Raw genomic sequence first — 18455 nt, 5'->3', positions numbered from 1 at the left:
AAAATAAGCGAAAGAAAAAGAAGGAGAAAATGGGTAATGGGTGAGCATGTGTTAATATATCCCCTTTTTATATAAAACTAGACACTTCTTCAGGCATTTTCCTATCTGTCTTTCCTTTTTTCTGCTTTGTGACTGATTCCATCACTCGACTGCAATGTTCTTCCCCCCTTTTTCTGATTTCTATCACTCTCCCAATATTCCTCCCATTTATGTTTTGTTCTTCTTCTACCCTTATTCTTTCTTCATTATTAACGCTATTGTTGTCAATGAGATCATCGGGAACTATAAATAGTAATGTCTATTCGTCAGTTTATCTCATATACGAATTAGGAAATGATCAGAACATAAGCAAATGGGGTCGTTGAAGTCATCCTGCTCAGGGTACACCTTTGACATTGTGCAACAAACGTTTCCCCCTTAACACTAGCGGTATCTGGTCTCATCCAATGGCATTAATAAAGTTGAAGCAAAGTGAAGTAAAGTGAAGTAACATCTCACTTCGAAATTTATTTTTATTCTCAATAACCATACCAGGTTTCATACAACCTGGTAACGCTTTGAAGATAAAGCTTTGTAGGCAACAGAGCAAGTGGCAATTCCTTCAGAAAAGCATTTCAAGCTTTTTTCTTTTCCTCTTTTATTTTCCAAACTTGTCAGATTGACAACCATTGTAAGGATATGAATAGCTATGGTCCCCCTTTTTTTTGATTTGGCAAAGTATGGCTATCGATAGTATAATGTGTAATAAGAAAAAGAACATTTATTGCAACGCAGTCCTGGTAAAGATAACAGTACGATATAGAGTCTATTATCACGCAGGGTAATGGGCTTGCGCCATAGTACAGTTAGGATATATACATCGTGATCATGATTTCTTGTAAAATCTTTCTGATAATGAAAGGCAAACTCCTTAAGCTGCATATTACTACAATTGGGTCTAACTGACTTTAGAAATCCTAAAAGAGAAATTCTATCAGTTGTAACATGATGCAGTCAGAAAGCAATACATATCCCCCCCCCTTTTTAAATAGAAGATAAGGAGCAAATAATGTATATATTTTCTTCCAATTGTCTAAAAGGCATTGTTTTCGTTGTCAAAGGAATCTATTGAAGATCATTTCATTGGACCAATTACCTTTGTTACACTCAAGTTTTCGATGCAAGATTACCCAATAAAATGACTATATTTTGAGATTTACAGTCACTCTTCCATGGAAGCCATAAAACCCATCTTTTTTGGCATCTCTTTTTTTTCTTTAAACAAAATAGACCATACAAGCATATGACAGGCTTATCCAAACAAGAGATTAATAGAATCACAGATAAAGCTACTACTGCTGTAGAAGTAGATGGCATGAGCTGGCCAAGTAAAGTATATGGGATTAAAAAGTATCCATGGGGGATGATCTGACAGGATTTTGCGGTCAGGTTTAGGAGCAAAGAAAAGAAGGGACGAAACAGCCGAAGAGAGAGTAGAAAGGGAAAACAAGATTGCAGATGCTGTAAAGATTATACTGGAATGCATCGGTGAAGATCCTGAACGAGAAGGATTGTTGAAGACTCCAGATAGATATGCAAAGGCATTGATGTTCTTTACAAAAGGCTATGAACAAAATATCCGAGGTTGATATATGCGCTATATATGTATATGTCATTATGATAGAGTACTCATCTCTCTTTCTCTCTTTTCCTTTTTAAATATAGATGTTGTGAATGAAGCTGTATTTGAAGAAGGTGAGGGATTATAGAATACAATGACAGTATGACTCATGTCAAAAAATATAGATCATGATGAAATGGTATTGGTAAAGGATGTAGATGTGTTTTCATTATGTGAACACCATATGGTACCATTCATGGGCAAGATTCATATTGCATATATTCCAAACCGTCGTGTAGTTGGCTTAAGTAAGCTAGCACGTATCGCCGAAATGTTTGCTAGAAGGTTAGGATAAAATATGTGGAGAAAAAGGGATATTAACAGTTTTTTCTTTAGATTACAAGTACAAGAAAGAATGACAAAGCAAGTCGCTACTGCATTGATGGATATTTTACAGCCTCAAGGAGTGGCAGTTGTCATGGAATGCTCACATCTGTGTATGTGTTCACGGTAAGTAGGATATAAGCAGACATAATGTGGGAATATTTTACTCATTTCCCACCCTTTTTCTCATTAAATAACAATAGAGGGGTCCAGGTAACACAATGAACAGAAATCATTTTATATAGAGGCTAATAACGTTGCTATAGAAACCTGGTAGCTCAACCATTACGAGCTGTATGTTGGGAGTATTTAGAAGCAATCCAAGAACAAGAGAAGAGTTCCTTAGTTTAATTAAGCGATAATAAATACACATTTATACAAGATCCCTGTCAAGTAACTCTAAATGACCCTTGATAGCGCCGCCTACACTAACACGGTCAATTAAGAATGTGTCATGGCCATACATTGCATCCAATTCATAATAAGTCACATGCTTGTTTCCGCCTTCACGAAGGCACTCTGCAATCTCTTTCTGCTGCCATACGGGGAATAGGATGTCCGATTGCACACCCAAGACTAAAGCTGGCATATGGATATCCTTCATTCCTTCTACCAGGTCTGTCCTGATCGGATCGGGATGGGGGTCTACCGCCTCCCTCTTTTGACCTTCCAGCGCAGTGTACTCACTTCCTACCACTGAACGACATGCCTCGGCCAGCTGGCGGCTGTCACCTCCACTGGATCTCTGCAGCACCTGTTCAAACTTGGGGGTATTCCCTCTTCGTTGATCTTGTAGCTTTTTAAACTGTGACTGAGACATGTCAAAAATATCCATGGCTTTTGAGATATAAAGGAGCGAATTGGGGTCATATTGCAAACAAAACTTTTCTCCTTGATGATCAAGATAGGTTTCAATCAAGAAGTCAGGACATAGCGCTGGTGTCTGATGCTCATTCGCTCTTTTACGACCAAAGCGAAGTTCCCATTCAGGGCCAGATCGGTAACTAATAGTGGCAATTTCGCGTGCAAGCTATGTTCTATATTGAGTTCACGTATGTATACAACTTGGAGTATTATTTACCTTCATGCCAACATGAGGCGGAATACCTTTATAGTAGAAACCCTTATTCCAGTTTGGATCTGCCATCAATACCTGTCTTTGCGTATGACGAAGGGCAATGGAGTAAGGATGAGAACGAGCGCAGGCTGAAATGGAAACGAGACGATTCACTCTGTCTGGAAATAATTTTGCAGCTGCAATAGACTGTTTGGTAATGAATTAAGCAAGGCGTAGATACAATAGTGTATCTTTTTCTTACCTGCATGCCACCCATACTACTTCCTACACTTGCATGTAGTTTGTCTATACCTAAATGATCCAGCAACTTAAATTGAGCTCTGACCATGTCAAATATGGTAATAATAGGAAAGCGAGTAGCATAACGCTCACCATCTGCAGGATCGATCGCGCTTGGGCCTGTTGAGCCATAACAGCCACCGATAACGTTGGTACAGATAACAAAGAATTTGTTGGTATCAACATATGAGCCAGGGCCTATAAAGTTTTCCCACCAGCCAGGGCTTGTGTTCTTTGGATGCGACTTTGCGTGTGAGGAGGCAGACAGACCGGTGTGAATCAAAATTGCATTATCTCTCTTTTCATTCAGTTGACCCCATGTTTCATAGGCAATCTCGAAATTGGGAAGGATGCCACCGTGATCGAGTAAGAATGGATGAGGATACTCAAACTTTTCGTAGCCTGTCACTATTTTATCATAACTTGGTTCTGGGCCATTATCTAATTCAGCTGTACGAGTGTTTAGTTTATCTATACAAGGAAAGTCCATAGGAGGATTGGATGGACATGAAGCTACGGGATAATGCTGACTTTTGACAGCATTGTTTTTGGTATGAATATCTAACAAGAAGTGTTATTATACAAGGTTGCAACCAAAAAGATTATATCATTGCCATACATTTTACAGATAATAAATTTGGAAGAATGGCTCTATTGAGTTTGAATGATCTATTAAGCTGATATAGATATCTCATAAAGAAGGATAGTAAAGAAAAAGAGAGAGGAAAGGGAAAAATGACCCTTTGTGCATGTATTAGTAAGAGAGGGAGATATGACGCGATTTGAAATAACGAGATTTTATTGGGGGAATAATCTGTCTCGTTGATATCGAGCAGTTTTGGTTATTTGATGGATATCTTTGCTTGCTCTCTTGATCATTTTATCAAGTTCAACCATTTGCTGATCTAGCTTATGCTTGGATAATAATAACCAATCATTCTCTTCACCTCCTGGGATTGGATGAGTCCAACTGTCACTGTCTTGGCTGTAGAGATGTCCAAGTCTTTTATCAACCTTGGATATCTTTGTTGCGATATAAATGTTTGTGAATATCATCATGGTCATGCAAAATATCACAATTTGAGCTGGTTTTATATTAAAGATCCAATTTGGTATCTGTATTGATGTCTGCTTTTGATGACTTGGCATAATTGTATTCGATGGCTTGTGAGATGATTTGTGTCGATGATTTCTTTTTCTTTTATGATGATTATCTTGATGTTGATCCAAGTATTTGCGTATAGCCACATCTAAGCTTTTGTAAAAGTTTTGTTGACCATCTATAGAAGCCTTTTCGATAGTAGCTGTCGTTGATAAAAAAAAAAGCGATTAATATAGAGAGTTTATACAGTATATGTAACTTACATTTTAGCCACGATGATTTTGTGAATTCAACAAGCACAGTAACCAGCACTCGTACTTGACAATGACCGGCATATGAAATACACGTACGAGTCTTGACGTGAAATGAGCTTCCAGAAGGCACATCAGGAGTTTGGGTGACTGTTAACTGCGAAATATAGTTGGTCGTGTCAAGATGTATCATGTCTTCTTTCAAATAGCATTTCGTTGACTTGGGTCCAATGGTTCCGCCCAGATACTTGATATAGGATGATTTTCTTGTATATTCAATGCCTTCACACTCTTCTACTTTGGTCCACTGACCAATACAGACCTCTTTAAAAAAATGAGTACACGTGAGCTCACTTGAGCTGTCATGCCTTACCCGTGCTTTTTTCTACTTGCGTTAAGAATTGATGCATAAAGGTACTACTGTACAATAAGTGATATAATGTCTCAATGGTTGTGTTGTCGTATACGTTATCCATGACAACGGTTGGAAAGTGTTGCTCGTTTTTACTGCAATCACACGTCGTCTTTTCTTTTATCTGTTGCATACCAAAGTTTTGTAGGTTAGGCCTTGCGGCTACTTGTGCCTCCGACATGGCTCTACGTCTGATCGATTCAGTGACTTTAACGTTAGATTGAGCAGGTAAGGAGGCTAATGATATCTGTCTCTCATCCATAGTGGATTGATTTAAAAGGGATCTATCTTGATCAAAAGAAGATGAGCTAGTATAAGCTGTGTCATCTTCATCTTCTGTGGTTGATTGACGCGATTGTTTCCACAGTTCCATCATTTGGTCATAGGCATGATCACGAGATAAAAAGGAACCAAAAAAATACTAATATAACGTCAATGAAAATGTGTCACGGTTATTTTTTTTGTTTTTATATCTGTCATTATTTACCTTTGCATCTGCAGTTGATATCAGTATAGCATTGGGTATAAAGATAGCTGTTGACCTCTTTTCGATATATTCAATTTCAGTAAAGGCAATGACCAACTAAAGTATAGAAGAATGAATATAAACTGTTTATATTTTTGTTTATGTTTTTTTTTTTTTTTTTTACATTGGTTATCCAACCAAATATATTTGCATTAAAACAAATATGATTTTGTGATATATACATCCGACCTTGAAGTAGGATCTCCTTTTGAAGCGCACAACCATAATCTATTTATTTATGTGAATAAACTCCTTATTTTGATATTTATATATTTTAAAAACGCATACCTTCAATCAATCTTTCCTCTCCTGGTATACTTCTAAATAATACGTGAAAGTCATGGTTTCTTTTTTCATTTGCATATTTTGATATATCATCTCCAATTGATCTTTTATTCTTTAATCTCAAGTTCGGAAATGATCTTTGGGCGACCAGCGTTTTATTTTCTTCAATCGACTCGGTTGACGTCTCGGTCGAGTTGGTAGAACACGGTTGTAAGTTGGGTAAAGATCGATTCATATCGGTCACTGAGTTGTCCATAAGAGCAGATTATACACAGGTTAAAAGGACAGGAAGGGGGGAGTTACGATGAATCAATAGAAGAAAGAAAAGAAGAAAAAAAGAAAGGAGAAATAATGGAGTTTTCATATTCCATAAATAGATCATGTGCTTATGCGGTGCCTTTTTTTTTTTTTCCTTTTCTTCATATTTAAATATGAGTCCTTTTATCCTCTTGTAACATACCAGCAACTCTTGACCATAAAGTGTGTTTTTCATTATAAATGCTCGCAGTCCCAATCAGTACATATTATGCAAAATAAAATGGATTTCTTGGCATAATATTTTATCCCCTATTTATGTTTGTTTGAAAGATTAACCTTCCATTTCAAAAAACAAAATGAAATGAGTAAGCAATAGTTGTCGCCATTGTCTACATTGCAATGTCATCAGAAAGAAAGATCAGGTAGATTTACTCCATGAATATAATACACTTTTTTTCATAAATTATTCGCACACATTACAAGATCAATAACAATTACACTAGTTGATTATCAATCCTTTCTTTACTATTAAAAAGGCAATGAATTCTGTCATTTTGAGAAAAAAAAAGATGTGATCAGCACTTATGAATAATACGTAACTGAAAAAATTGTTATAATTGTCTGAAATTATCATTTTTTTTTTTTATCAATGTGCGAATAATTTGTGAATAAAGTGTAAGCTTTATTAAGCTAGACAGGTCCTACAGCCAAAATGCGCATATCTAGAAAGAACAAAAAGACAACTGGATACAAATTACCTAATCTCACAGGCTCGCTAGTTTTCTCTTTTTTTTTTTTTTACACATGCGTGTCCCTGTCAGAAAAAACAAGAGCCACTTGTATGTTATTTATAGGCACCCATTTGAGAAGCATAACATTTCAATTGAATAGCCGCCCTGTTCAATTTTCCACTATTTTTTTCTTCTTTCTTTTCTGCTTAATGGCAGCTAATTACTGGGCTTCAACTCAACAGTAAAGCCGCAATATTGGACCTTTATTTTAATGATTAATATGTTTTTAGAAATCACTGGATTCAGGATCGTTGGGCTTTAGCAACAAGTAGAGAAGAGGACTTGAAATATCTATCTGAAGCTGATTATGTGAAACTACGAATCTGGTTTTGTCATTGTACTGTTACTCTCTCTCTATTTTTTACATAATACATTAACACTTTTTTCTATGTAGTAATTCAAAAGCTAGCCAAGAGACTTCAACTAAGGCAGCAAGTGATTGCTACAGCCAATGTTTATTTCAAACGATTTTATATAAAGTAAGATATAGTTGACAAAGGTAGCATAAACTAAATCAATGAAATGGTATAAATAGCAATAGCCTAAGATCAACAGATCCTTTACTTGTCTTGGTGACATGTGTATATTTAGCAACCAAGATAGAAGAGTGTCCTGTACATATTAAAATGGTAACACAAGAAGCGAGGCATGCATTTCAAGGTAAGGACATATGATGGATTGATCATAGTTTACACATGTTTTCCATTAGCCGAATTCAATGGATTCCCCTATGACAGCTCCAAAGTAGCAGAGTTTGAATTTTATCTATTAGAAGAACTAGAGTTTTATCTGATAGTGTGGCACCCCTACAGAAGTTTAACACAGATTTGTCATGAATTGGGGATGAAGGAATCAGGGATGCAGTATGCATGGTTTATTGTCAATGACTCTTACAAGACAGATGTCTGCTTACTCTATCCGCCTCATCTTATCGCATTATCAGCTATTTATATAACTATCGTCCTGAATCAGCATCATCATACAGATATGACAGAGAGAGACATGAAGCAATGGTTTGCAGATCTTAATGTGGATATCAATGCCATAATAGAAATAACTCAAGAAATCTTTTCAGTTTATGATATTTGGTCTGACTGGAAAGAAGACAAAGCTTTATTACTTTATAAAGAATTTCGAAATAAACCATCGATTACTGGATAAGATAAGCGGACCTGTATTTTCAAGGGTGTAGCAGTAGTAGTAGTCAATTTGACTCATTCAAAAAAAAAAAAGTTATTTGATCCCCCTTTTTTTTCTTTTCTTCTTTCTTTCTTTATACAACATGGTTCGTTCATTTACATATAGAAATAATTCAGATTCTCCTTGGGTTGTTCAAAAGTTTGGAGGAACAAGTGTCGGCAAATTTTTAGATAATATTGCAAATGATGTTATAAAGTAAGTGCCAATGTAAAGTCTAACATCAATGATTGACCCCAGGATATAGAGAATATGTAAAGCAACATAGAGTAGTCGTTGTATGTTCTGCAAGAAGTGGAGAAAGCAAAGCAACGGGTACAACCAATCGATTGATTCGAGCAGCCAATGATGCTATAAAACCAGGATCTAAAGAGTATCTAAATATTGTCCAAGATATATTAGACGATCATCTCGCAGTAGCAGCTGAAATGATCCGTGATGACGCCATTCGTACTCACTTGGAACAAGACATCAGAAATGATTGTGAAAAGTTAAAATCGTTTTTGGAAGCTGCTGAAATCATTGATGAAATATCTCCTCGATCTAAAGATGTCATCATTGGTGTGGGTGAAAAGTTATCTTGTAGAATTGTTGCTGCTGTATTACAGGATAGGGTAATGATTTGTTCAGTCGTTTATATTTTTTTATTCATTTTTTTGTGTAGGACGTTGATGCTCAGTTTGTTTCCCTGGAAAATATTATTGATAGAGACTTTGAAAGATTAGACCAATCATTTTACGATTATCTAGCGCAGAGAATGGCAGATGCAGTAAAGCAGTGCGAAAATAGGGTTCCTGTAGTAACAGGTAAGCGACAGAAATGTTTTTTTTTTTTAAAAAAATATTAATCTGTTCAAAGGTTTCTTTGGTATTGTCCCTGGAAGTCTGTTAACTACCGTAGGACGTGGTTACACTGATCTATGTGCTGCCTTGACAGCAGTTGGTCTTGGGGCTGAAGAACTTCAAATTTGGAAAGAAGTCGACGGCATCTTTACAGCCGATCCTCGCAAGGTCAAGTCTGCCAGATTACTGCCAATCATTACTCCGGAAGAAGCTTCCGAATTAACCTATTACGGATCAGAAGTTATTCATCCCTTTACTATGGAACAAGTCATCCGGGCACGCATTCCCATTCGTATCAAGAATGTCGAAAACCCCAGAGGTGAAGGTACCATCATTTTCCCCACAGACAATGCCAATAGCAGAGACGGTACACATACGCCACAATCACCACAAGTGTTGGCGGAGAACGGATACTCTATTGACTTGTCTCGCAAATACCCCACAGCTGTTACTATCAAGGACCATGTTATCGTACTCAATATTCATTCAAATCGCAAGAGCGTCAGTCATGGCTTTTTTGCGAAAATCTTCTCCACTCTTGACCGATACGGTGTCATTGTAGATCTTATCTCTACGTCCGAGGTCCATGTGTCCATGGCGCTTGGAGAAGAAAACTTGGATAAAGACTTGGATCGTGTTATCAAGGATCTAAGAGAATTTGGTAGAGTGGACGTCATCAAGGATTTGGCTATTCTTTCTCTTGTTGGAAAACAAATGAAGAATTTAGTAGGTATTGCTGGTATGATGTTCAGTACCTTGGCCTCTGCTGGTGTGAATATAGAAATGATCTCTCAAGGCTCATCGGAAATTAATATATCTTGTGTTATTGATGAACGAAGTGCAGTCACCGCTATGAACGTCATTCATGATCAGTTGTTGAGCAAACACAGTAAGCTGGTCTTATCTTCCTTAGAATTAAAATAAAAAAAGCCGGAACCGTAATTTATCCGAATTATAAAACCTTCACAATGTTGCTTTCGTCTCGGCGCTTGTATCTCTTTTTTCTTTTCCAAAACCATGATTCCGATCGCTCCCGCCATCAAAAACTATACAGCACCGGCAACACTTGATTTCAAAAAGATTAAACGTAGACGAGCGAAACGAAGCTGCGATTACTGTCGACGCAAAAAGACTCGTTGTGATGGCGATACGAATCGTCCTTGTTCAAAGTGTCGAGCTGCCAATGTCAATTGCCTTTTTCTGACAGAACGAAAAAAGAGAGGGCCAGCAGGTGGAAGTTATGTGGAACTATTGGAGAATAGATTGAAGCGTATGGAGAGTTTATTGGTTAATCTAAACAAAAAAAAGGGAGACGGAAAGACGATTGGAATAGATGACTATGATATTACTAATAATCAAGAAGAAGAAGAAGACGAGGAGTACGAAGAATACGAAGAAGAAGAAGAGGAGCGCTCTGGTAATAATGGGGATGATTCAAAATGTATTCAACATAAACACCTTCAAGATAGAAAATATCCTGGTCAAACTGCTTGTGAGCAATTGTTTCAAAAGTCTCCCGATATGGATGCAGTTGAACAGCAAATGAGTGGGTTAACCATTAAAGATTATCAGCGTACACGATATTTCGGAGCTAGTGCCGGTATACATCTTTTAGAAAAGAACGTGCTATTTCGAAACAAAAAACTTCATTTCAAAAGCGAACCTTCCTGGTTTATACAAAAAGTCAATGATGATGAAGAGGAGCATGTTATCGTAAAATCAGAAGAGATATATCAGCCTCAACAAATCAATGTCGTGAAAGGGCCTCTTCCATCCAGAATAAAGCTATTCGAGGATGTACCTTTGATGACACCAGAGTTACTCGATCTATTTGTATATCTGTAGGACGACTTAATAACCACACAGAGGTATACCTCTCTGATACTAAACCACTCGGCGTAGATACTTTACTCAAGTTCATATTTATGGTCCACTGATCAACAAGGTTGAATTTTTGGAACAATACTACTTTCAAAATCCCTCTGCTCCTGACGAGTATTTACTATATGCTATTGCGTATGTAGGTTCCCAATTATTCACTCCAAAGGAAAGCGAAATGGCCGAGAGTGACATGGTTCAGATAAAAGAATGTTTGAAAGAGAAGGCTTTCCAAATATTGGGCATTGTTTATAAAAGACCCTATGTCAGCACAGTGCAGTCTCTACTGGTTCTTACCAGCCATGTCATAGACGATCAAGAAGTTGATGATGAAGACACAGGTCACTGGTAAATAGCCAAAATCTACATTGTTTCTCCTGTCGATCGCAATTAATTTTCTTCATCTATAGGATCATTGCTGGATTAGCGATACGATTAGCTCAGGATTTGGGACTCCACATTGACTGTTCTCAATGGAAGATACCTCCCTATGAGATCGAACTTCGAAGACGAATTTGGTATACATGCTATTTTGTTGACAGATGGATTGGTGCACAGCTTGGGAGACCATTATCTATCATTGACGATGATTTTGATGTCGTACTTCCTACACCATACGAATTAGAAACAAAAGTTGCACGTACCAGATCAGAAATTACACCTATTCTCCTTGTCGAAGCAGATGCTGCTCTACAACAGCGTTTACCTGTCTATAATCATTTTAGTTATCTCGTCACTCTTACACATATCCTAGGCCAAGTTCTCATTGGTCAATACTCTACTCTCAACAAACGTAACCGAAGCGTGGAGTTTGTCAACTGCATGGAACAAAATTTGCACATGTGGAGACAATCGCTACCGAAAGAGATGTTTTCCGTTCATGATAAGCACCACGCACCTCAATACAGCTTGATGCAGTTAGCATACTATACTGTCATCATTTTCATATACAGACCATTTATATCGACAGCAGCAGAAAACAAAGAGCTGGCATTTAAAGCACTTGGTATCTGCACATCAGCTGCCAACAGTTTAATAAACGCTGCTTTATCTGTCGACAATTGTTCATTAGCGAATGCACCTTGGAACTTGGCTGTTTAGTAAGTTTGGTGTAGCATCGTTAAACCATTTTATTTATATGATCATAGTTGTCTCTTTCAAGCTGCTATTATCTTTCTGCACAATATACGAGGGGAGAATGAATGTTTGAAGGCTCAAGGAAGAGAGAATCTAGACCGATGTATGGAAATGTATAGAAAAGATCCTCAACTATGTCGTACACGAACAATGAGGATATTGGTTTCCGTGGCGACTTCTTATCATGTATCCATTTTCGAAGCATGCACTGAATCTTTTGGTTATGAAAGTCGATCATCAGAATCAGAAAGCTCTACACAGCAAGAGTTGATTATGATCACGCCTTCTAGTAACAGCTCACCAGAAACTGAACATCAAAGCAACGTACCACAGTCTCTTGCTTCTATTGTGTGTAACCCTGCGTTCAACAGCACTCGACCTGAAGATATGTGGAATTTCTCTTTAAGCACGGTAGACCTGAGAAAATCAAATATGATGGATAAGCCAAAAACACCCGAATCATATCAACAAAACGACGATGAAATGAAGTCGTCAATAAGAACTATGGAGAATATTCATCAACCAGAGGGTCCTGGTGATAGATATCCAAATATAGAATCACAGCAACTTATAAGTGAAAATATGAATACAGATGAACTGAATCATCTGTTTACCATGACAGATAATTTGGTACAGCAGCAATTGGATATATCTAGCTTAAAATCAGATATTCCACTATGGGATGTGCCTAGTGCGACTACTTGGAACGAGTGGGAGATGTTTATAAAACACAACATGTCATAAAAATAAAGAGGGGAATTGGTTGCCTGGTTACTTTAATTGTTGCAATTTTAAATTTTTTGTCACACTTGTTTAATAGTCTTTTTAATTGCTTTTTTTTTCTTTTTACTCCTCCCCCTTTTTTTTTCCTGTTGTGGCAACAACAGCAAAAAGAGAACAACCAAAAAGAAGGGAACAAAAAAAAAATATACTCTCTCTTTTTTTTAAAAAAAATATAGTTGAATAGAATGAAATGGCTCATATTATTTTCATTCTTACTTTTATTATTGTTTAATTCAATCCATGCACAAAGTAAACAAAAAAAAATCTTATTTTGTTCTCTCTTGTATTCATTTTTATATAAATTAAAGGCTGTGTGAAGAGTTGTTCACCAAGTTGTTCCAATGGCTACGTGTGTGTCGTAGGAACAATGACAAGCCAGGGTGTTTGTCCTGACCCAAAGTGTATGCCACCTCAAGTATTAGGTTTGCCCTCATCAGACAATTCGAATGGCTCAAACAACTCTTCCAATGCCGGTCTCATTGGTGGTCTCGTTGGCGGTCTAGTCGGTGGTGGTGCTTTATTAGGCATTGCAGGATTTTTATTGATCAGATACAGACGAAAGAAAAACAAGATACCACTTGGACTGAAGAAAGCTATTGTAAATAACCACAGTAAGAGATCAATTACTCCTCGACAAGAAGAAGAGATGCAATATAATAGAAATGTAAATCATATATATCCTTTTTACATTATTTAAAATCTAACTTTATATATCTAGTCCAAAGTTATGTCAGGAGTTATACCAGTCGCATTTGTACCGCCAACAGCTTCTCGTGCACAAAGTTCAATACTTGACTTGGATGACGGACGACATGCAAGCGTCTCAACATTTACAAGCGTTGCATCAAGTCAATGGCAAAACGGTAACGCTGAAAATCCATTCGATGATCACCATTTATCAACAGGAAACAGTATAATGACTCAAAGTTATTTAGGTGGTGTCAGCAGACGAACATCGACCGATTCTAACCTAGAGCAACCTCGTACGGCCACGGTCGTTCAAGCAACCCAGGTGGTACGAGCTAAACCTCAAATTATGCGCGTGGATACAGTCAAGATACAAGATGGAGTGACTCGAAGTGCATCCTTTAAAAAGACGCTTAAACCAGAAAAAGAGGACCCCTTTGATGACAAAAACAAGGCTTCTTCACCTTCTTCAAAACCAACAGACAGCGTCGTCTCTGGTCCTGCAGACGGCGAGATAACAATATTTTGGAGCGGTTCATAAATTTTATTTAAATCACAATATTAGTTTTTGACAGAGACAGTTTTACCAGTCTTTTGGATAGTAGCTAATACTTCTTCAATCGGACGCTCACTAACAACAACTACTTCTTGCTTTTCTAAATCAGTCTTGACACTTTCAACGCCTATATATGTATAATTGTTATTCTCTTTTTCATTCCCTCCTCTCTTTATTGTTATTATTACCTAATCTATTTAAGGCTCTTTCGACAGCGCCAGAACAGCCAGAACAAGACATTTCAACATTGAAAACATATGTCTAATAAAAAGAAGTGGTATTAGCTTTCATATAAAACTAGACGCGTGATCATCTTTTCATTACAGCCATTTTTTTAGATATAATTTATAAGCAATAAAAAGAAAAAAAAAAAAAAAGAGGGAGAAAAAGTTGGGTTTATATAGTTACATGTAACAGGATTGGAGCAATTTGCGCTGATTTCGCTACTTCTTTTTTCCATGATTCTGATTGGATTATGTTATCAGATTATTCAGCTGGCTTTTAAGGTACGCTCCCCCTTTGTTTAGCATTACTTAGGGGATAACGGGAGTACTTAAAGGAGAAGAATTCATGAGAACTAAACAGAAAAAAAAAGAGAGAGAAATAGATGTAATGTTTATTATTCAAAAAAGGTTCGATCCAGCAGGCCAGCAATTTGAGAAAAGCCAACCATCTCTCTCAATATGATACCTTTATCGGGATCACAAGCAAAATTTATTGTTCTCCAGCTTGATCTTTTATTAAGGCAGGAATAGCAGAGAGCACAGCCATTAAGATCAAATCCAGTACAGGGTAGACGTCCACTCACAAGGTTAGAGTACATGACTAGCATGTCTGTTGTTCGTTCCATACGTTTTCCTATAAAGTCATTCTCGCACACATCATATGCATCATGAATACGCCTATCATGATTAGGGCTTATGTTGAAACCAAATAGCCAAATAGCAAAGTTTTCTCCATCTCCATGAACAAATCGTCTTGGCGAGCTTGGGTTCAGAATCAATTCCAGGATGTCCTTTGAAAAAATGTATAGCATACCGTGGGTATAAGCTGGAATAACAGGTAATGCGTAGTCTGTTTTCAATGTTTTATAATTGCTCAGGGTACGAATGGGTATATTTCTATTATGTACAGGGTCAATGAATCATATATATGTATAAATATAATCTACGCATACCTATAAGTGAGCCCTTTCCAATAATATGGTTTTGGGTCCATAGCTTTTAGTTCTTCAATGATAGTATCCCAACGAACAAAGACGTCGTCATCTACTTTTACAATGTATTCATGATTCAACTCCTTTGCCCATTTGAATGCTTCAAACACTTTTCTACTCTTATCTGTTTCAATATCAGAAGATTGTACCAGGATCATGTCCTTGTAAATGCCTGATTCCTGAATAATATCGGGTCCTACGAACATCTGTGCTTGAGCCGATGGCGGTTGCCCTAGGACAAATCGATAATCTACTTGTTGATATGGTTCTAGTAGCTTCAAAGTGGTCTTCCTAAGCACCTGTCTTCTCTCGAAGCATGTGTATGTCCAGCATGACATGATCAAGACTAGTATCGAGTCATTGCTTGCCTGTGTCAAGTTTGCATCTAGTAAAACGGGTCCAGTCATGATCTGGCTTGTACTGTAGTGTAATTGATCGATTTGTATAAGTACTGCGATAACAGAAAGACATGTTGCTACTGACATGGGGATGATGAGCACTTTTGTGATTGTCAGTTTTAGAAATAGGTTCGGATCTCCTACATTGGCATTTTTCCCGTGATATTTAGGATCTGAAACGATAGAAAGTCGAATGACGTCTGTGATTAGCAGTATAAAGCAATTGATCATCCAGGTACGTATAGGTTGATCAGGTCCATTACGAGAACCAACAAAAGCTGAAATGGACCATGTGATGACAATAAAGGTGATCAATCGAACAATGGCATTTTCTATTTCATAATGATATATCCAACGTCTCATCATACTTGTGGTTAATATCCAATTCCAATAGCCAGCCAAGGCACACTATCATTCGGTTAATGTAAAGATTAAAGCAAATGTTGTATTCAATTACCCAAAAGCTAGCAACGACATAATCTAACTGAGAACTCTGAAGAATAGCAGCACCACCTGCATCACGTAATGGTACCTGTAAGGCTTGTTGCCAATTATAGGCCCAGCCAAGGACAGAAGGAAACAAGCTTAATGTACGAAGGGCATCAACTGTTATCTTTGAGCGGCGAGGTAGATTGAGATCAGATAATGATAAAGTCTTTCTCCAAAAGTAAAACCGAGGTGGTTTTTTTAATTTATTAGATTTTGCCATTGAAGCAAGACATTTGCTTGAAAGAGAGAAAGAAAGAAGAGATAAAGAAGAGAAAATTAAAAAAGGTAACACAAATGCCCAACCATATATTAATGAGTATTTAACAAAGATATAGTACTGGTTTCCCTTCCAATAATGCGTAATATGGGATTGATTTGAGCATTTACTGCATTTGTGATCTATTTAAAGAAATATGGTGAATATAATATGCATAAAAGTAGACTTCATTTTTACCAAGTGGCAGCCCCAAACATGAATATCTTGTAATGTTTTACATTTTGTAATCAACTTTTGAAGAACAAAATCATCCATAGCTCGAACAAAGCTACAATTAAGATACGTGAGCTGGTGACAATAATCCTTTTCATTCTCATTCACGCCGGCCAAGACTTCCAAGCCATTAGGAGAAAGTAACTCTAAGCTGTGAATGTTCAAATGAGTCAAAGTGTTGCCAAAGCGACGAATGGCCACTTTCAGAACCTCGTCATTTAACAGAATACATCGGGAAATGTCTAGATATGTCAGGCCTTCGGCTTCCCAGTTCTCAAAGAATTGCACCGCAGCTTCAGCTGTGAGTTGTTCACTTTGTTCCACATTTAACTTTTTAAGGTTCTTGCAATATTTCATGATACCTTTTAGCAATACGTCGTCAGTTAAACCATAAAATCCTCTAAGAGATAGTTCGGTCAACTGAGGTCCAATCTCTTCTAACATATGAATCAAATTAGCTGTCTGCTCTGTATCTTCTTCTTCATTAGATGGCCATGCTAGTTCCAACTTGGTCAACTTGGTCAATTTCGCAACATGTGGCAAGTATTCTGATGTCAGAGAGCCTAATTGCCCTAAATTGAGCGATTGAAGATTAGGACAAAGCTTGGAGAGAGATTCAATACAGGTGAGATCAAAGCGATTTGAATGACGAAGACCAAAGGCTTCAAGTCTGTTGTTTGTCGTTTCAAAGAATGAGATCCACGCTTCTTTAGTAACAAGAAAAGCACCGGAAAGAAACAACGACTTCAAGTTGTGTAATCGTTCTTGATAAAGGCGCAACACCTTGTCATTGATTTGACCACAATAGATCAGTTCTAGTCTTTCCATTCTAGGACAAAAGTGAGCAACATTCATCAATGCGGTCTCATCCATATCTATTGAACATGAGTATATATCATTCATTATTTATTATTACTACTTACTAGTGCAGTCATATAAGCTTAGGGACTTTCTGTATGGTTCCATAAATAGTCTTGAGGTTTGATTGTTCAATTTTCTGTTACGAGAAATGATCTTGGCCAGCTTTTCGAAACTTTCGTCACTAATGAATCCAAAGGTTTCAACTTCATCAATATATTCAACAACAATCTACGTTCAAGCCACTGTCAATTTTTGTATACACATATGCATAGAGTCACCTACAGAAATACAAATATCTTGAAGAGAAGGCACTCTGTCATGTGCAAGTAATTGCTCTTTCTTACTGACATTCAACCTTTTCTTCTTGGAATTAACAGGCTTATTAGGAGACTTTCCAGCCTTGCAGTCACTGCAGAGAGTCTCTTCATTGTCATCGTTTATGTCACGAGCAAATCTGCTTTTGCAGATCACACAAAACAGAATACGTGCACGGCCTTTGGCAGCCTTCCTTGAACTGGATGGCGCAAAGTCAACATCATCATCGTCATCACTATCATCCTTTCTCTTCTTTTTAGATGATGATGCAGTAAAAGTCATTTCCTCTGTTGCTGCTGCTGTTGTTGTTGCTGTTAATGATGATGACGACGACTGCGCAGCAACCGTCACAGTCTGTTCTACTCCTTCCATGGAGCTAGCTTCATCAGAGGGCGTAGGAGGATCAATACTCATTTCTCTTGGAGTTGCTTGTTCCTCACGGCGTGCTCTTCTGCTACGGTTAGGCACTTGAATACCTTGCTCCTACAAAAAAGTTCAAGATCAGGCTTACATCTATAATAACTAAAGGCAACTCACTCTTAAAAAGCTCGATAAAGCAGAAGTAGGCCCTCTCACTCTGTTGGAAGAAGGTTCATTGCGGTTGCTGTTGCGATTCATAGATGAAAGAGAGAGAAAAAGA

General features: G+C 37.4%; 9 protein-coding genes across 9 annotated transcripts; 5 read left to right on the top strand and 4 right to left on the bottom strand.

Moving 5' to 3' along the window:
• The first annotated feature begins 1106 nt into the window (after positions 1-1106).
• Positions 1107-2352, top strand: RHIMIDRAFT_78816 (GTP cyclohydrolase I). The gene is made up of 7 exons (XM_023615697.1): positions 1107-1367; positions 1429-1623; positions 1705-1734; positions 1786-1945; positions 1997-2110; positions 2188-2197; positions 2251-2352. The coding sequence occupies exons 1-7, from the start codon at positions 1283-1285 to the stop codon at positions 2344-2346; spliced, it is 690 nt and encodes a 229-aa protein (XP_023461880.1). The 5' UTR covers positions 1107-1282; the 3' UTR covers positions 2347-2352.
• Positions 2353-2357: 5 nt separating this feature from the next.
• Positions 2358-3831, bottom strand: RHIMIDRAFT_247996 (homoserine O-acetyltransferase; the record flags this gene model as incomplete). Its single annotated transcript, XM_023610469.1, has 3 exons — positions 2358-3014; positions 3066-3248; positions 3304-3831. The coding sequence occupies 3 exons, from the start codon at positions 3829-3831 to the stop codon at positions 2358-2360; spliced, it is 1368 nt and encodes a 455-aa protein (XP_023461879.1).
• A 308-nt stretch (positions 3832-4139) lies between these two features.
• Positions 4140-6152, bottom strand: RHIMIDRAFT_247995 (GRAM-domain-containing protein; the record flags this gene model as incomplete). The annotated part of the gene is made up of 6 exons (XM_023610468.1): positions 4140-4645; positions 4707-5018; positions 5068-5527; positions 5594-5689; positions 5757-5860; positions 5921-6152. The coding sequence occupies 6 exons, from the start codon at positions 6150-6152 to the stop codon at positions 4140-4142; spliced, it is 1710 nt and encodes a 569-aa protein (XP_023461878.1).
• Positions 6153-7015: 863 nt separating this feature from the next.
• Positions 7016-8213, top strand: RHIMIDRAFT_270109 (C/H/G cyclin). Its single transcript, XM_023612172.1, has 5 exons — positions 7016-7147; positions 7197-7303; positions 7361-7445; positions 7502-7626; positions 7676-8213. The coding sequence occupies exons 1-5, from the start codon at positions 7116-7118 to the stop codon at positions 8125-8127; spliced, it is 801 nt and encodes a 266-aa protein (XP_023461877.1). The 5' UTR covers positions 7016-7115; the 3' UTR covers positions 8128-8213.
• A 35-nt stretch (positions 8214-8248) lies between these two features.
• RHIMIDRAFT_208303 (aspartate kinase) lies at positions 8249-9929 on the top strand (the record flags this gene model as incomplete). Its single annotated transcript, XM_023607046.1, has 4 exons — positions 8249-8361; positions 8411-8777; positions 8828-8969; positions 9022-9929. The coding sequence occupies 4 exons, from the start codon at positions 8249-8251 to the stop codon at positions 9927-9929; spliced, it is 1530 nt and encodes a 509-aa protein (XP_023461876.1).
• A 93-nt stretch (positions 9930-10022) lies between these two features.
• On the top strand, positions 10023-12764 carry RHIMIDRAFT_241904 (uncharacterized protein; the record flags this gene model as incomplete). Its single annotated transcript, XM_023609672.1, has 4 exons — positions 10023-10846; positions 10908-11231; positions 11294-11983; positions 12032-12764. 4 exons carry the CDS (start codon positions 10023-10025, stop codon positions 12762-12764), a joined length of 2571 nt encoding a protein of 856 aa, XP_023461875.1.
• Positions 12765-12831: 67 nt separating this feature from the next.
• RHIMIDRAFT_270089 (uncharacterized protein) lies at positions 12832-14402 on the top strand. Its single transcript, XM_023612171.1, has 5 exons — positions 12832-13052; positions 13112-13467; positions 13522-14172; positions 14234-14307; positions 14371-14402. The coding sequence occupies exons 2-3, from the start codon at positions 13171-13173 to the stop codon at positions 14029-14031; spliced, it is 807 nt and encodes a 268-aa protein (XP_023461874.1). The 5' UTR covers positions 12832-13052; positions 13112-13170; the 3' UTR covers positions 14032-14172; positions 14234-14307; positions 14371-14402.
• Positions 14403-14665: 263 nt separating this feature from the next.
• Positions 14666-16369, bottom strand: RHIMIDRAFT_241902 (uncharacterized protein; the record flags this gene model as incomplete). Its single annotated transcript, XM_023609671.1, has 3 exons — positions 14666-15167; positions 15224-16068; positions 16118-16369. 3 exons carry the CDS (start codon positions 16367-16369, stop codon positions 14666-14668), a joined length of 1599 nt encoding a protein of 532 aa, XP_023461873.1.
• Positions 16370-16458: 89 nt separating this feature from the next.
• On the bottom strand, positions 16459-18433 carry RHIMIDRAFT_241901 (RNI-like protein; the record flags this gene model as incomplete). Its single annotated transcript, XM_023609670.1, has 5 exons — positions 16459-16548; positions 16604-17514; positions 17563-17728; positions 17783-18298; positions 18353-18433. The coding sequence occupies 5 exons, from the start codon at positions 18431-18433 to the stop codon at positions 16459-16461; spliced, it is 1764 nt and encodes a 587-aa protein (XP_023461872.1).
• Positions 18434-18455: the final 22 nt, after the last annotated feature.

The sequence above is a fragment of the Rhizopus microsporus genome (genome assembly GCF_002708625.1).
Source record: "Rhizopus microsporus ATCC 52813 unplaced genomic scaffold scaffold_26, whole genome shotgun sequence".
NCBI lineage: Eukaryota > Fungi > Mucoromycota > Mucoromycetes > Mucorales > Rhizopodaceae > Rhizopus > Rhizopus microsporus.
Note: the sequence above shows the minus strand (reverse complement) of the source record. Positions and strands in the feature narration are given on the sequence as shown.

Bases quoted from the DNA above. Each gene is read 5' to 3' on its own strand.
- RHIMIDRAFT_78816 (XM_023615697.1), top strand. From the start codon at position 1,283: ATGACAGGCTTATCCAAACAAGAGATTAATAGAATCACAGATAAAGCT. The intron at 1,624-1,704 runs GTTGATATATGC...TTTTAAATATAG, and splicing joins CTATGAACAAAATATCCGAG to ATGTTGTGAATGAAGCTGTA. The intron at 1,946-1,996 runs GTTAGGATAAAA...TTTTTTCTTTAG, and splicing joins GCCGAAATGTTTGCTAGAAG to ATTACAAGTACAAGAAAGAA.
- RHIMIDRAFT_270109 (XM_023612172.1), top strand. From the start codon at position 7,116: ATGGCAGCTAATTACTGGGCTTCAACTCAACA. The intron at 7,148-7,196 runs GTAAAGCCGCAA...ATATGTTTTTAG, and splicing joins TACTGGGCTTCAACTCAACA to AAATCACTGGATTCAGGATC. The intron at 7,627-7,675 runs GTAAGGACATAT...GTTTTCCATTAG, and splicing joins AGCGAGGCATGCATTTCAAG to CCGAATTCAATGGATTCCCC.
- RHIMIDRAFT_270089 (XM_023612171.1), top strand. From the start codon at position 13,171: ATGACAAGCCAGGGTGTTTGTCCTGACCCAAAGTGTATGCCACCTCAA. The intron at 13,468-13,521 runs GTAAATCATATA...TTATATATCTAG, and splicing joins AGATGCAATATAATAGAAAT to TCCAAAGTTATGTCAGGAGT.